General features: G+C 36.0%; 1 protein-coding gene across 1 annotated transcript; it reads right to left on the bottom strand.

The window, feature by feature from the left end:
- Window positions 1-3435: 3435 nt before the first annotated feature.
- Window positions 3436-14429, bottom strand: abcg8 (ATP-binding cassette, sub-family G (WHITE), member 8). Its single transcript, XM_051126969.1, has 13 exons — window positions 14298-14429; window positions 13753-13854; window positions 12329-12476; window positions 11994-12232; window positions 11773-11905; window positions 8016-8285; window positions 7773-7935; window positions 7559-7678; window positions 7276-7475; window positions 7117-7193; window positions 4314-4581; window positions 4100-4227; window positions 3436-4008 (listed from the first exon to the last, which is right to left on the bottom strand). Exons 1-13 carry the CDS (start codon window positions 14361-14363, stop codon window positions 3871-3873), a joined length of 2052 nt encoding a protein of 683 aa, XP_050982926.1. The 5' UTR covers window positions 14364-14429; the 3' UTR covers window positions 3436-3870.
- Between the last annotated feature and the right edge of the window lie 16 nt (window positions 14430-14445).

The following is a 14445-nucleotide window of genomic DNA, read 5'->3' as shown; positions in this document are numbered from 1 at the left end:
TCAAAATGCTGAGTTTTGCTGACAAATAAACTGGGTATCTCTGAGAAAGATCAAACATTGTTCTTTTACATGTATTTCCAACATTGTAGCAATACAAATTGGATTGAAAATTGTTGAACTTACCCTTTAATAATCTTGAAGGATAGTGTGTGAGCACATGACTAGAGACTTTAGTAATATTAAAAAACAAACATTTTTAGAATTTGTATCATATAATTTCAAACATTTTAACTGCTGTAGTGTTTGCTTGGTTTTTATTTTGTTTATGTCGTTCTTGTATTATTGAAACTCAGTTTTTGCCATGAAGATAGTCTTAGATTCTAGTGTGGCAATAAAAATAGGTAATTACTAGTACTGAACACATGACATGTTTTATGTTTGAGCTGCTGTCATATGGACATTACTTTGTTGTCAAAAGATCTTCCCCAGTAGGTCTCAGTCACCTCTGGCTGATTAAAGAATATTTTTTTGATTGTAATACTGAAAAAATGCACTTTCTGCAAACCTACTTTGAAATAAGTATATGAAAAGTTGCTTGTACTTATACAACAGTTAACCATGGTTTTACTATAGTAAAACTGTAGCAACCATAAGTGTATTGACAGAGTTTAGTTTTTTGTTTTTTGGTTCATACCAAGGTTTTGATGCCATGGTTCTACTATAGTTATATTGTAGTAATACTACAGTAAAACTGTGGTAACCATGACTATAGTAACCAAAGTTTTTTAAATCATGGTAAAATTTGTAGTAACTATGGTTTTACTGCAACAGTCATAGTTAAACCATTGGTACTGTAGTAAAACTATGGTTGATTTTGTTTTTAGTATGGTTTTACTGCAAATGCTGTGGTAAAACCATGGTTAATGAGTATAAATTGAATGGAATCCTTCTCATTTGTATGTCACTTTTGATAAAAGCATCTGATAAATGTAAATGTATTTGTATGTTTAATATGTTTATTAAAATATTTAAAAATTTACAACTGTTATTCAGAGTGGTGTGTGTTGTTTTATTATAAATCAGCGGCTGCTGCCGCGAATGATCCTAATATAACGATGAGCAAAACACCAGTGAGCGCACACGCAGAGCAGCCGGGATTTCGGCCGAACATCGGCCGGAAGGCTTTTGCGATCAAATGCCGACGTCGCGGCGATATCTTGCCGATTAGCAAACGCTCCCTGAGCAACATCGTGCCGATGGAATTTTGTAAATCGGGTTGACGTCGGCCGTGTGTGTGCTGTTAGGAATATTAAGTTCACCAAGGCCACATTTGTTTGATCTAAAAAACAGTTAATGTCGTAAAATATTCCAATTTAAAATAACTGATACGAATAATTTGTCAGAAATCATTTCAATATGTTGATTTGGTGCTCAAGAAAATCTTTTATATGCTTTTTAGGATGTTTTAAAGAATATAAAGTGCAAAACTGAAACATTGTTTTGGACATTTATTAACAACAGCAAAATGTATTTTTTCCAATACCTTATGTAACACTGCTGCGCGTTTTAGTTGGTTTTTCTTAATGTGTAGTATTGCAGCGGAGCTCATTCTCCTGTAGTTGGCTGTCTCTAAGGGACATGGACGGCTGTTTTCTCCTGTCAGGAAGCTCAGGAGGCTGTCAGTCTGAGAGGCAGGGAAGACTAGAGGAATTGCGCATGCCAAATGCAGAGTAAAAGCTGATGAGGTGCCTTAGAGGGGTGACATTATCATTCAAGTGCTCTTAGCAAGCTCACTAGCGTCATTACATTTTAAAATGATATATAAATGATGATATCAAAGCAGTTTGGATACTGCTTTAAATGGATCTGCCATTTTTGTCTTTGCAGAAACTAAGCATATCCTTCATTTTGACAAGCATTGTTGCTTATACTGTTCCCTGTCAGATATTCTAAGAATACTTAAAATAACTTAACGTTATGTAACGTTACACTGAGGAAAATCATTAAAAAATCATTTTTTACATGTACCTACACACTAATGGTAATATGACAATTGTTTTGCTGTTAATTTGCTTGAGCTACAAGAATTTTCCACTCATTCGCTGTATTTTGGACCAAAGTAATGACTTTGAAAGCAAAAACTCATGAACATGGTACCAACCCTGGTGAAAAAAACAGCATATGCTGGTTAGGTAGGTTTTGATGCTGGTTTAAGCTGGTCCTTTGCTGGTTTATGCTGGTCCTTAGCTGGTTCATGACCAGCATAAACCAGCAAAGGACCAGCTTAAACCAACATCAAAACCTACCTAACCAGCATTCCAGCATCAGAACATACCTACCAGCATATGCTAGTTTTTTCACCAGGGAAGGGAGAAAAAAAAGTTGAGTTGGATCCATATCAAGTCATACAGTACATAACATTGCTATATATCTCAAGTTAGCACAGACCCTAACAAATCTGAAATATGTGTACATAAAGACTTTTAATATGACGAGATGTGACTTAATGAATAATTAGCTGCTATCCACCTTATTTTTTTCCCGTAAGTGGGCGCGGCCATTTGTACATTTTATGGTTTTGGCTTCCAGTCTTATCAGCGTCCTATTTTTAACTGTACAAAACTGCTCGTTTTGCTGATTGATAATGCAGATTGGTGTGTCTAACCATGTTATTTTTAAGTATTATCTTAAATATGAACACACAGGTTTGTAGTGCAAACAGTTTTATTGTTTACTGCATGTTGTTATTCTTCTGGTTATTATGAACCGGAAGTCTAGCCCATAGGCTTACTTCTACGTTAAAGAAGTTCTAAAAAAAAAGTTTAAATTGACAAAACAGTATGAGATGATTCTGAGATAATAAGTTAGTTACGTGGTAAGTCAAAGTCATGACAAAAAGTCTAAATTATGAGGTTTATGTATATATATATATATATATATATATATATATATATATATATATATATCATAATTTTGACTTGTCATTATTTCTCATGATTTCAATTTGCCATAATCACTCAGAATTTTGATACGTCATGGCATAATTAAGTATGTCATTATTGCAACATTTGTCATTCTTGTTTTTTTCTTAGTCTTTCATCTTATATCACAGTAATGCCTTTTTATCTCATAATTTTTTCATGATTTCAACTTCTCTCTCATAATTTTAATGTTTCATTCTTAGTATGTTATTGCAACTTATGTTATTCTTGTTTTTTTCTTAGTCTTTTATATAATTTATGACTTTTTATCTCATAATTTCGAATTGCATCATAATTATGTCATTCTTTCAGCTTATGTCATAATTATTGTTTTTATGTCTCAATTAAGATTTAAAGCATTTTTTAATGTGGCAGAAATGGACATACTTAAATATGGCGGATGAGCTATGTGACTTCAAGATGAAGTTAAAGAAAAATCTTGCTCCTAATTTTCCAGAAACAGTTGACAGAGACTAATGAGAGACCAACAAATAAATTTGTTCCTGAGTTATTTTATTCCTCAATACAAGTAATGTTTGAATCAGTTTCTAAAAAGTTTCTAAATCTGTAAAAGAAAAAAAGCTTTCAAAGCTCCTGTAGTAGTACACTGTTGAATAATAATATTATACATACAAAAATATGATTATACATGTAAATAAATCGGCATGTGACATGCTGCAGTAAATTTGTTGAAAACCTTCTACCAAACATGAGCTCTGCTGGTTTACCAGAACCAAAAAACAAGTAATTAAGTAAACTTAAAAGTGTATGGAAACATAGTACATTACTGCCATCCAGCGGCAGTTAGTGTTAGTACAATGTTACTTTGACTAGTATATATATGCACTCAACATATTTGACATAACATATTTGTTTTGGAGAGAGTCATATTTGGACTTGACAACTAGAGCTGGTTTAATAAGGTCTGTGGATGGACACTTTGTCCTCCTCACCAGTCCTGACTGGATTTCTGTTTAATGAATCTGAGCGACAGATAATAGAGCAGGATGAAAAACAAAACAACGGCAATAAGCACCAGGTAGCTGGCATACAGTGGATACTGGTTCATGTCCATCATCTCCACAACCTAAAAAACAAAGTTGAACATTTTAACTGAATGGTATCCATAATTATAAACCATATAGTAGGTGTGCGTTTTACATGTCAGTGTTCCTCACCTTAATACCATCGAATTCTACAGTAAGGTTTCCAATAGTGACTGGGATTCTGGTCCCATGAAACTGAACCTGCAGCATTCCGTCAAAACCCCAGCGCATGAAGGATATGTAAGAACACCAAGACGCCACTGTTGGTGTTAAAAACCAGTGTTAATTTAGGGAATCCTAGCAGATTTGTATTCACTGGAAATAAAGTGCTCAATGATGGTTTTACCCAGCCACATGTTTTCCAGACTAATGACAAAGCCAGCTGTCAGGTAGAAGACCGTGAAGAGTGCGTTGCCCATGAAAGACGAAGTCTGCAATGTTGGCAGGGCTGCCGCCGCAAATAGTGCCATGCAGCGGCTACAATACACCATCAGCCACGCCAACAGGAAGTTGAGCAGGAAGCGGTCAGGAGCGCTGTTGAGCCCAGCCAACCAGTAGATGGGCACACCGTATACCAGCGTAAAGACACAGTGCTCTGGCAGCTCTCCAAGAATCTGAAAGAGACACTGGAGCTTGAAGTGTCTCATTTAACATCAAGAGCTTAACATCAAGATTTAACATCACTGGCCAAACAGGAGCTAATATGCAACCCATGGTGTTTTCCCTGTCACGTCAACCACCTCTGTTATCAAATGTTCTATTTCTAAGGGTCTGATTAGAAACATTGGTCCCACTTTATATTTAGGTTGCCTTAACTACTATGTACTTACATCAGAAAATAAGTACAGTGTACTTTCTGTGTTGATATTGAATTGCAAAACACTTTTGCTGCTGTTGAGGTGGGGAACTGGTAAGGTTAGTGACAGGTTTGATGGTATGGGTAGGTTTAAGGGTGGGGGATTGGTCAACAGTGTAATTACGAATATTAATACAGAAATTAATTCAGATGTAAGTACATGCAGGTATTTTTAAAATGTAAGTACAGTGTAAAAACATGTATGTACACAATAAGTGCATTGTATCAAATGATTCATTTAAATGTAATTACATAGTAGTTAAGGCTACCTATATACTGTAAAGTGGGACCAAAACATTTGTTTATTAATAAATAGGATGGTAAAAGTCTTTAAAATTCAAAAGATTGGTAAATGACTTTATTAAATTGCTTTTATATATATTCAGACATTAAGATAACAGTAACATTTTGCTAGCAGTGTTTTGTTCTCCAGTGAATCAGTATGTTTTAAATGAATTCAGGGATTGATTCAATGACTCATTAATAAAAACAGTAATTTGTTAGCTGTCTTACTTCATTGTTTTCTTTTTATATTATAGTATTTATTAATATTTAGGATTAACTTGTACTTTTATTTTTAAATTATTTTAACTTTATTCTTAATTCAATTCACCCCAAATTATTAAAAAATGTCCTGGCTTTTCCAAGCTTTATAATGGCAGTGAATGGCTGTTGAGATTTTGAAGTCCAACAAAGTGCATCCATTCATCATAAAAAGTACTCCACATGGCTCCGGGGGGTTAATAAAGGCCGTCTGAGGTAGGGCTGCCCTCAACTAAAGATTTTTCTGGTTGACTAGTAGTCGTTGATTTTAAGCATTAGTCGACTATTAGTCACGCGTTTATTAATAAACCATATAAATCATAATAATGATAATTTAATTGCCTACATAGCCTAATAAGCACTCAAGTACACACAAAAAAAGCTTGCCACAGCTCACTGGCGGATATAATAATTATGAATGTGTCAGGGAAAAACAGCAACGTTTTAATAATTTATTGATAATCTAGGGCTTTCTTTATTTTCGGCTTATGCTGGCGATACTGACTCGTCATCTCCACAGTAGTGATGCGTCTGTAAGCATGTTTCATATGGATTACATAATCTGAGAATACTTATTTTCTATTTAAATTGGTTAATTTAAAAGTAGACATTTCACTCTCTATAGATATATTTTTCATATCTGTAAGGCAAGTATACACAGAGTTTTGAAGTTTCAAGCTCAAGTTTACAGAGGCAGAAACATCAGAAAGCGGATCCTGTTTGCTTTCATTATTTTACAAAAGCGCAACATTTTGCTGTTATTGTAAGTGCACACAAATAAACGTAGAGTCTTTACATATTCTAAAGATATATTACTTTTATCTGTTTGACCAAAAATGACAGAGTATTTTAAGATCAAGTGACTGCACCGGTGCATCCATCTGTCATGCAGTGAGCGAGCTACTATTCAGCTTCAACACTCCGCACAGACACTTCAGTAGTGCACATTTTTCTAGATTAAGATTGAGTGGCCATGTAAAGTTGCTACTTCTTACATATTTTAGATGAAAAGCCATATTTGAAGTTGATGAATCATAGGTGAGTGTTTGGATGTCCTGCCCGATGTACTATATTACCACATAGACCAGCTGTTAACGATCTGTCTGTCATAGACTGCGTGACTTTGCCACTTCCTTTGCTTGTTTGTTTTTTCTGCGACTAATCGACTTAATAAAATTTTGGTCGACCATCTCTCTTCTCGTCAACTAACGGTTAGTTGACTATTAGGGGGCAGCCCTATTCTGAAGTGAATTGATGTGGTTGTATAAGAAAAATATCCATAAAAACGAGGTTTTGTAAAGAAAAATGTTTAATAATTTCTGTGTAAGCCAAAAAAGAGCTGTAAACAAAACTTGGTTCTCGCGGTTAGAGAAAACTAGAGATTACGGTTTATACAGTTTTAAATATGGATATTTTTCTTACACAAATGCAATGATTCACTTCAGAAGGCCTTTATTAAGCCTCCGGAGCCACGTGGAGTACTTTTTATGATGAATGGATACACTTTATTGAACTTCAAAATCTCAACACCCATTCACTGCCATTATAAAGCTTGGAACAGCCAGGACATATACACCTAGGATGGCTTGAGGGTGAATAATTCATGGGATAATTTTCATTTTGGGGTAAAATATCTCTCTATACGCTCATGAAAAAAAGCAATTCTATTGTAATGTTTGCTATGTCCAAATTGTCTACATATTGACACTACTGTCAGCCCTGAAGCTCTTATGTAATGCAGTTTATTTACCTTGGCAAAAAAGTATGAGGTGACGGAGTACATGCCATCTTCCAATTCATGATAAAGCATGGCTCTTTCTGAATGACCTGCGGAAAACAACATATTACACCACTGGACTCAGAAGACAGCAAACACATAAATCTGTGAGTAAATCTGTAATTCACTCACACTTTGCAATGACGTCCAGCACCACAGCAAAGGGGGTCAGAGCTCCTATCATGTAGAGCAAAGCAACCGTATCTTGGACGGAAAGACCCTCATCCCCAGCCCCGAAGTAAAGAAAACCGATGAGCAGTGACATTAGCAAGGCTTCCAAACCATGAACCACCAATGTCACCAGGTTCCTGTAGTCATTAAATACCTGTCGTCTGAACAAAAAGACAAGGGTGTAATGGAAACAGCTTTCAGGAAACAATGTTGTAGAATAAAAAGTGTTTTCCAGTTTATTTACCTGATTAGGATTGCAAACTGTTGAAATTGTCCCGGCAGGCGATCCTTCTGTTTGGAAACTGTGATCACTGATTCCTTCTTTGAGATGGGAACACTGCTGGCGGCATCATCTGCTCTTGTGCTTTCATTTTAATTTAAACAATGTATGGGTTATTATAAATGATTTAAGAACGCTTCAGTGTGAAAGAAGAACAAATATGATTATTCAAATTTACCTCTGAGGGGCATCCAGTGTCGGAGAACTGCAATCTTCAGTTTTCCACATGAAATCCTCTGTGTTCCTCACCTTCTCTATGAACTGGGCTGCCAATATCCTGGCTTTCTCCAGACATTGTGCTTCTAGTTCAGGAGTGCGCCGATCAATGCTTATCAAGTCCACTGCATGAGAAATTCACAGTTCAGACACGACAACTGGACCATGTGCTTAATTATAGACATCAGTTCTCTGTTCCACTTACCGTAGTAGTCAGAAGGATTGCAGTATCGTGGACAGGGGTACCCGAGAGAAGTAAAGTAAGGTACCATGTCCTTGGCCTGACCGCAGTACACGGCTGAACCAGAAGACAAGAGCACTACCAGGTCAAAGAGCTGAAAGATATCTGAACGAGGCTGATGGACTGACAGCAACACCAGACGGTTGCCTCGAGCCAGACGGTACAATGTAATGACCAAATTATGGGCCGTGAAGCTGTCCAGACCTGAAGTAGGCTCATCTAGGATGAGAATACCTGAAAACACATATAAAACATAAGCAAAGGCATGGTTTTGACCAATACTATTTTAATATGATTAAGATAGTTTTGAGTAATATTTTGATTTTATTTTAAAATGTTCTGTTTTCATTAAAAGTTTAGTTACATTTTCGGTAACTGCATTATTGTTTTTTATAATTCATTTTATTGAGTTTATTTTTCTTTCTTTAGTTCATTTATTGGTAACACTTTACAATAAGGTGTCATTTGTTAACATTAGTTAATGTATTATCTAGCATGAACGAACAATGAACAATAAATTTATTACACTATTTATTAATATTTAATGTTAGTTAATAAAAACACAACAAACACAACCTGTGATTTTAATAATGCATTAGTAAATGCTGAAATTAACATTAACTAAGATGAATAAATGCTGTAGAAATATTGTTTATACTTAGTTCATGTTAACTAATGTAGTTAACTAATGTTAACTAATGAACTATATTGTAAATGATTACCCATTTATTTTCGTTTCGTAATGAAAATGTTTTTTAAGGGTTTAGAAATCTGCATGAAGTGGTGTTAACAACCCATTTTGCTTTTAGAATCTATTTCTATTTTCTATAGGGTAAAACATCTAATTGGAAACGAGTGCATCAAAAAAGTGAATTCAATGAAAAAGACATTTGTTTCGAAGTTGGAGGAAGTCATTACATCTTATTATTTCATTATTATCATTTTATTCGTTTAATATTATTTTATTTTTTATCATTTTTATTTAGCTCCTTAGTGTTTTATTGTGATTTTCAAATTCATTTACAAGGATTCGTTCAAAAGAGAGTCAGTTGAGTCATTTAATCAACCGACTGGTTCAAACACACTGATTCAGTGAGGAACGCAATTATCATGCTTTGTTTAGAAATGACACGCTTCTGCTTTGGCTGTATGACGGTTGAAAATAGACAAATGTTTTTTTTTTTTTTTTATTGAAATGTTACAAAAAATAATATCACACATGAATAGAATGTTTTCACCACACGTCATCAACCGGTCATATTGGCGGCACAGAACGTAAACAACGCATATTTTGCTGATTATTGCTGCTGAAAATGTTCAATATTGTAATGTTTTGGGCTGTACTAATCAGTCGGACCGGGAAGAACATTTGGAGTACTATAGACTGCCAGAATTTATAACAAATTAAGGAGAAGAGTGCAAAATCTGTCTACAAGGTGTTTGTGGTTGGCCAAACTGAACCAGGGCAAGAATCTTAACAACAACGTGCTTGTTCTTATCAATTCCGGTCAGGTAGGTGAAATATTAGGCTAATATCTTAATTAATACGGCTCGTTCATGTCTTAACCACTTATTAAGTTTAGTTTGTCAAAATATTGTGCCCTTTCCTGCTTACTTAGTCCTTCTCTATATGATTTAGCAGCTTCCACACGTTTTTTCCCGTGGTTTAGACAGCTGTTGTTTACATCTGAGTATCTCCAATATGGCCGCGCATCCGGGTAACTGACCAAACCCTGACGTACAAGTGCATCTCAATAAATTAGAATGTCGTGGAAAAGTTCTTTTATTTCAGTAATTCAACTAAGATTTTGAAACTCATGTATTAAATCAATTCAGTGCACACAGACTGAAGTAGTTTAAGTCTTTGGTTTTTTTAGTTGTTATGATTTTGCCTCATATTTAACAAAAACCCACCAATTCAATCTCAACAAATTAGAATACTTCATAAGTATTATAAACCAATAATAATTTTTTAGTGAATTGTTGGCCTTCTGGAAAGTATATTCATTTACTGTATATGTACTCAATACTTGGTAGGGGCTCCTTTTGCTTTAATTACTGCCTCAATTCGGCGTGGCATGGAGGTGATCAGTCTGTGGCACTGCTGAGGTGGTATGGAAGCCCAGGTTTCTGTGACAGTGGCCTTCAGCTCATCTGCATTTTTTGGTCTCTTGTTTCTTATTTTCCTCTTGACAATTCTCCATAGATTTTCCCTATGGGGTTCAGGCTGGTGAGTTTGCTGGCCAGTCAAGCACACCAACACCATGGTCATTTAACCAACTTTTGGTGCTTTTGGCAGTGTGGGCAGGTGCCAAATCCTGCTGGAAAATGAAATCAGCATCTTTAAAAAGCTGGTCAGCAGAAGGAAGCCTGAAGTGCTTTAAAATTTCTTGGTAAACGGGTGCAGTGACTTTGGTTTTCACAGTGGACCAACGCCAGCAGATGCCATTGCACCCCAAATCATCACAAACTGTGGAAACTTAACACTGGACTTCAAGCAACTTGGGCTATGAGCTTCTCCACCCTTCCTCCAGACTCTAGGACCTCGGTTTCCAAATGAAATACAAATCTTGCTCTCATCTGAAAAGAGGACTTTGGAGCACCGGGCAACAGTCCATTTCTTCTTCTCCTTATCCCAGGTAAGACGCCTCTGACGTTGTCTGTGGTTCAGGAGTGGCTTAACAAGAGGAATACGACAACTGTAGCCAAATTCCTTGACGCGTCTGTGTGTGGTGGCTCTTGATGCCTTGACCCCAGCCTCAGTCCATTCCTTGTGAAGTTCACCCAAATTCTTGAATCGATTTTTGCTTGACAAGCCTCTCAAGGCTGCGGTTCTCTCGGTTGGTTGTGCATCTTTTCTTCCACACTTTTTCCTTCCACTCAACTTTCTGTTAACATGCTTGGATGCAGCACTCTGTGAGCAGCCAGCTTCTTTGGCAATGAACGTTTGTGGTTTACCCTCCTTGTGAAGGGTGTCAATGATTGTCTTCTGGACAACTGTCAGATCAGCAGTCTTCCCCATGATTGTGTAGCCTAGTGAACCAAACTGAGCGAACATTTTGAAGGCTCCGGAAACCTTTGCAGGTGTTTTGAGTTGATTAGTTGATTGGCATGTCACCATATTCTAATTTGCTGAGATTTGTTGAGTTTTTGTTAAATGTGAGGCAAAATCATCACAATTAAAAGAACCAAAGACTTAAACTATTTCAATCTGTGTGCATTAAATTTATTTAATACACAAGTTTCACAATTTGAGTTGAATTACTGAAATAAATGAACATTTCCACAACATTCTAATTTATTGAGATGCACCTGTAAGTGCAAACCCTCTATAACGTGCAGTAAATGGTAAAACTGTTTGCACAACAAACCAGTGTGCTCATAATTAAGATAATACATTAAAATAACATGGTAAGACACACCAATTTCCAATATCAGTCAGCAAAACAAGCTGTTTTGTACAGCTGGATAGCTGAATGCAGATGAGACCGGAAGCCTGACACATAAAATGTACAAAATGTCCATGACCGCTGAAATTGAAATTGTGAAACTGCCTAATTATAAAGACACACGTTTTTTATTTATAATAATCTGCATGAATCCTCAACAGTAAGACCAAGGATGTTTTTGTATTAAGTAATAACATCCTGTAGACTTTATAATGTCACCTTTTAAGCACAAATCTTCATTTCATGCCTTTGTTGATGTGTAAAAGACTCACCTGGATTCCAGAGTAGCTGTACAGCGATGCTAACCCTCCTCCTCTCACCACCGGACACCCCCCTCACATAGTCGTTTCCCACACGCGTGTGCGCGCACTGCCTCAGACGCAGCTCTGCGATGACATCGTCCACCTGTGGTGGCCAAACGAACATATGAGATGAGATTTTCATTACATTTAACTGATTAATTATATAATCATACGTGATCTCAGGTGCTCACCCGCTGATCTCTCTGTTCTTGGGTGAAGTGCGCAGGTAGCCGTAGTTTGGCCACAAAAGCCAGCGTCTCTCGTACCGTGAGATGCGGTAACAAGCGGTCATCCTGCCGCACGTGAGCAATACATTTCTTCACCAGGGAACGTGTGGAAGTTTTCCCGTTGATCAAAATCTCTCCTGAATTCATGGTGCCACCCTCATCTCTACATGTTATGATGTCTAGTAAGGAGGTCTTCCCACAACCTGAAACCAAAACTTAGTTTCCTTCTGACTTTCTTGCCACTTTTATTCACTTAAAGTGCTTTTTATTTAATTCTGCACATAAAAAGTTTGACATACCTGAGCTGCCAATGACAGCAAGCATCTGGCCACTGTGAACACGTAGGTTTAGGTCCTTTATGACTGTTTGCTTGTTGCTGTGCATCTCCCAGGGCATCTTAAACTCTGACAGCCTCTCATACCAGGGGATCTGTGCTGCGATGTCCACCTGTGAGAAAATATGGATATCACATTGTACATCGGCCTCACAAAACATTTGGGCGCCTAAAAATGTTTGGAAGTCATTGCAAAAGATGTGACTGAGGTCTTCAGACTTTTTCAGACCAAGGATCACTTGATAATTGCAAAACACTGTAATTTGTTAGGGACAATTTAGTTGGACTTTAGCTTCTTATCTTTAGCTTTGGTTGTAAAATTGCTGTATTTGGTTGGTTGAAGTAAGAACTTAATATTGTACTTTGATTGTCAAAAGTTTTTGAACAGTAAGATTTTAATGTTTTTTAAAGAAGTCTCTTCTGCTCACCAAGCCTGCATTTGTTTAATCCAAAATACAGCAAAAGCAGCAATATTGTGAAATATTTTTACTATTTAAAATATATTTTAAAATGTAATTTTTTCCTGTGATCAAAGCTACAGTTTCAGCTTTAAAAAAAGCTAAATTACTCCAGTAACGTGATCCTTCAGAACTCATTCTAATATGCTGATTTGCTGTTCAAGAAACATTTTTTTTATTATCAATATTTAAAACAGTTGAGTAAATTTTTTCAGGATTTTTGATGAATAGAAAGATCCAAAGATCAGTATTTATCTGAAATAAAAAGCATTTGTAACATAACACACTACACTATGATCAAAAGTGATGATAAAGACATTTATAATGCTACAAAAGATTTCTGTTTCAGATAAATGCTGTTCTTCTGAACTTTCATAATCAAAGAAACCTGAATAAATTCTACTCAGCTGTTTTCAACATAATAATATTAAATGTTTAAATAGTCAAAATATTTAAAAACGTTACTGTTTTTACTGTACTTTGGATCAAATAAAAGCAGGCTTAGTGAGCAGAATAGACTTCTTTAAAGAACTTTAAAATCTTACTGTTCAAAAACTTGACTTGGTAGAGTACTTAAAAAGTTTCACAAAAAATGTTTTTAGATCAAACAATAGTTTTCAGACCCCCCCTTTTAGACACAAAAGTGACATCTGCAAACGAATTAGGTTAGAGCTTTTCTCAAAAATGTTCACTTTCTGAGTGTTTCTTCAGCTATGAAGAATATTGCTTTGAAAAAGTGTTTCTTTTTTCTAGGCCTGATGCATATGTTTTATTTTGTCTTTTTTTGTTGGACTGCTTCCTGAAAGATTTCTAAATAAATGAAGACCTTCTTTCAGTATCTAAAAAGTACTTAAAAGAAAAACAGGAAGAAAAATGTATTTTGAGGAGTAATTTATTGAAAAAGGAAAGAATACAGGGTAAAAACACTGACCTCATAGTTGAGATTGCGGACTTCCACTTCATTGCGACCTCCGCTGTAAGTAAAATACAGACTGCTGTCCTCCTCCGGAGATGAGAAAAGAATGTCTTGATCCTGTATTTGTTGAGACATAATAGAGAGCGAATGTCACATAATATCCATATGTTTGACAACACAATCATTTACATTCAATAAGATCTATGCAGTTACTGTTGGCGTTTTTAGTCAGTACTTTTAGTTTGAGGCTTATTAGGTTAATTAAGATTACGCTGCACATAAACTTACGGTCACAATTTATTTATCAGATTTATAAAATGTTAACAGATAAGAGAATTGGAGTCTTCTACATGGTTCAGGGTCCATTTTTGCAACAGAGACTTTTGTACAGCATCACCCTGAATGAACTCAACTAAAATCAATAGAATATAAATACTTTTGTTATGATGTGAAAATGAAGACGACAGTTATACACTAAAAGCAAAATAAATGTCCTCTGAGTATAGTATACATTTTAGTATTGATTTCTTGTGTAGGTCTTAGTTCATGGTTCAACTCACCCTGTTCTGTGTGTCATTTGTAGAGCCGAAGCTGTCTGCTGAATGGAAAATATGCTGGTGTGACATGGTGGAAGTGGTAGAAAGGGGTCTGTGCCCCTCTGGTCGGATGTCCCGCTTAGAGAAGTACCTGCTTCTCTTGTTGTCCTGG

This window comes from Labeo rohita, chromosome 13, assembly GCF_022985175.1.
Source record: "Labeo rohita strain BAU-BD-2019 chromosome 13, IGBB_LRoh.1.0, whole genome shotgun sequence".
NCBI lineage: Eukaryota > Metazoa > Chordata > Actinopteri > Cypriniformes > Cyprinidae > Labeo > Labeo rohita.
This window is presented reverse-complemented; position numbering and strand designations above follow the sequence as displayed.